Source organism: Condylura cristata, unplaced genomic scaffold, assembly GCF_000260355.1.
Source record: "Condylura cristata isolate star-nosed mole 26May11 unplaced genomic scaffold, ConCri1.0 scaffold00020, whole genome shotgun sequence".
NCBI classification, from domain to species: Eukaryota; Metazoa; Chordata; class Mammalia; order Eulipotyphla; family Talpidae; genus Condylura; species Condylura cristata.
This window is the reverse complement of record NW_004567121.1, coordinates 36,863,224-36,864,575: the sequence shown is the minus strand read 5'-3', so window position 1 is coordinate 36,864,575 and position 1,352 is coordinate 36,863,224. Positions and strand designations below refer to the sequence as shown.

General features: G+C 57.4%; 1 protein-coding gene across 1 annotated transcript in view; it reads left to right on the top strand.

Annotated features, from left to right (window-relative positions):
• The window catches only part of GREB1 (growth regulation by estrogen in breast cancer 1), a 63,304-nt gene that overhangs the window by 38,658 nt on the left and 23,294 nt on the right, over nt 1–1,352 (top strand). Inside the window, 1 exon segment of the mRNA XM_012727364.1 lies at nt 981–1,176. Coding sequence (XP_012582818.1) covers nt 981–1,176 — 196 coding nt within the window.

The window sequence follows — 1,352 nt, the reverse complement described above, 5'->3', positions numbered from 1 at the left end:
AGGGCTGGGGGACCTGGACACCCTTAGTGTGAGGGCTGGGGGACCTGGACACCCTTAGTGTGAGGCTGGGGGGACCTGGACACCCTAAGTGTGAGGGCTGGGCAGGGGCTCTGGGCATCCTAATCTATTAACACGCTATACTGTGAACAGCCACTTGGGACTGAGGTTTTCCTGGTAGCTCCCGTCACCAAAAGGTCAAGCATAGATTGTTCTAGGCCCTGATTTGCAGAGAAGAGTGCTGAGGCTGTTACTCCCAGAGAAGAGCCGAGCAGGGCTGTCCCGAGGCCTTCTAACTCATTAACTTACTTATTTTTTGTTTTCTAATACTTTCTATTTACTGAGACACGCTGTTACTATTATTCATTTTTTTTAAAGATGTTTACTTATTCTTTGTTTACTTATAGAAGAACTGGGTATAGATCAGAGGTGTAGGGGTGAGAGGACTCACCAGAGACAGCGGGGAGCAGAACAGGCGGATCCGCTCTGCTGAGGGGAAGAGCAGGGAGACAGGAGGGGTCTGCCGCGCCCTGCGGTCACTCCCTGCCTGGATGGAACTCAGGCCTCAGCAGTGATAGTGCTGAGACTTAACTCCTGGGGCGGGCAAGACCCCTAGGCTGTTTATTCTAGTATAGAACTTACCATTTGCTATGCTCTTGGGGTCACGCTGAGATCTGTAGGACCTTCTGGAAAGGAACTTACAGAGACAGGTATACAAATCGGGCCTAAGGAGAAAAGGTGATTCCGTGAACATTCCTGGAGAACCCCTGCTCTGGAGGAGAAACGGCCGGGGCCGCTCACAAGCAGTTCTCTAAAACTGCTGTCCCCCTCCAGACGACTTGGGACAAACCAGGAGCTGGGGGCCCCAAGAGTTCGCACCCCAGCGGGGCCACACACTTCCCTCGGGGGCGACCTCGGGCGGCTGCTCAGGACGGTCCCTGGCGCTGTGAGCCCGCGCTCACTGTTTCTTCCCTTCCCCGCAGCAGCGCGGTTCATGACCTCTATTCCCAAAGCGACCCGTGTGCGGGGCTGGTGGACAGACTGCTGAACCGCAGGGAGGTGAAGGAGGCGCCCAACATCGTCACCCTCCACGTGACCTCCTTCCCCTACGCGCTGCAGACCCAGCACACGCTCATCAGCCCCTACAACGAGATCCACTGGCCTGCCGCCTGCAGCAGCGTGAGCGCGGGGAGCCCTTGGCGGGCGGGCGGCCTTGCGTTGGATGGGACCCAGCAGGGCAGGGCGGCGTCTCGGCCTTTAGAAACCCCCCCAGCTGCCTCGCTGCCTTCCCTGCTGAGAACTTGTCATGTTTGGTCCGGAAGCCCTGGACTCCTTCCTGGTTTTCCTGCGCCTGC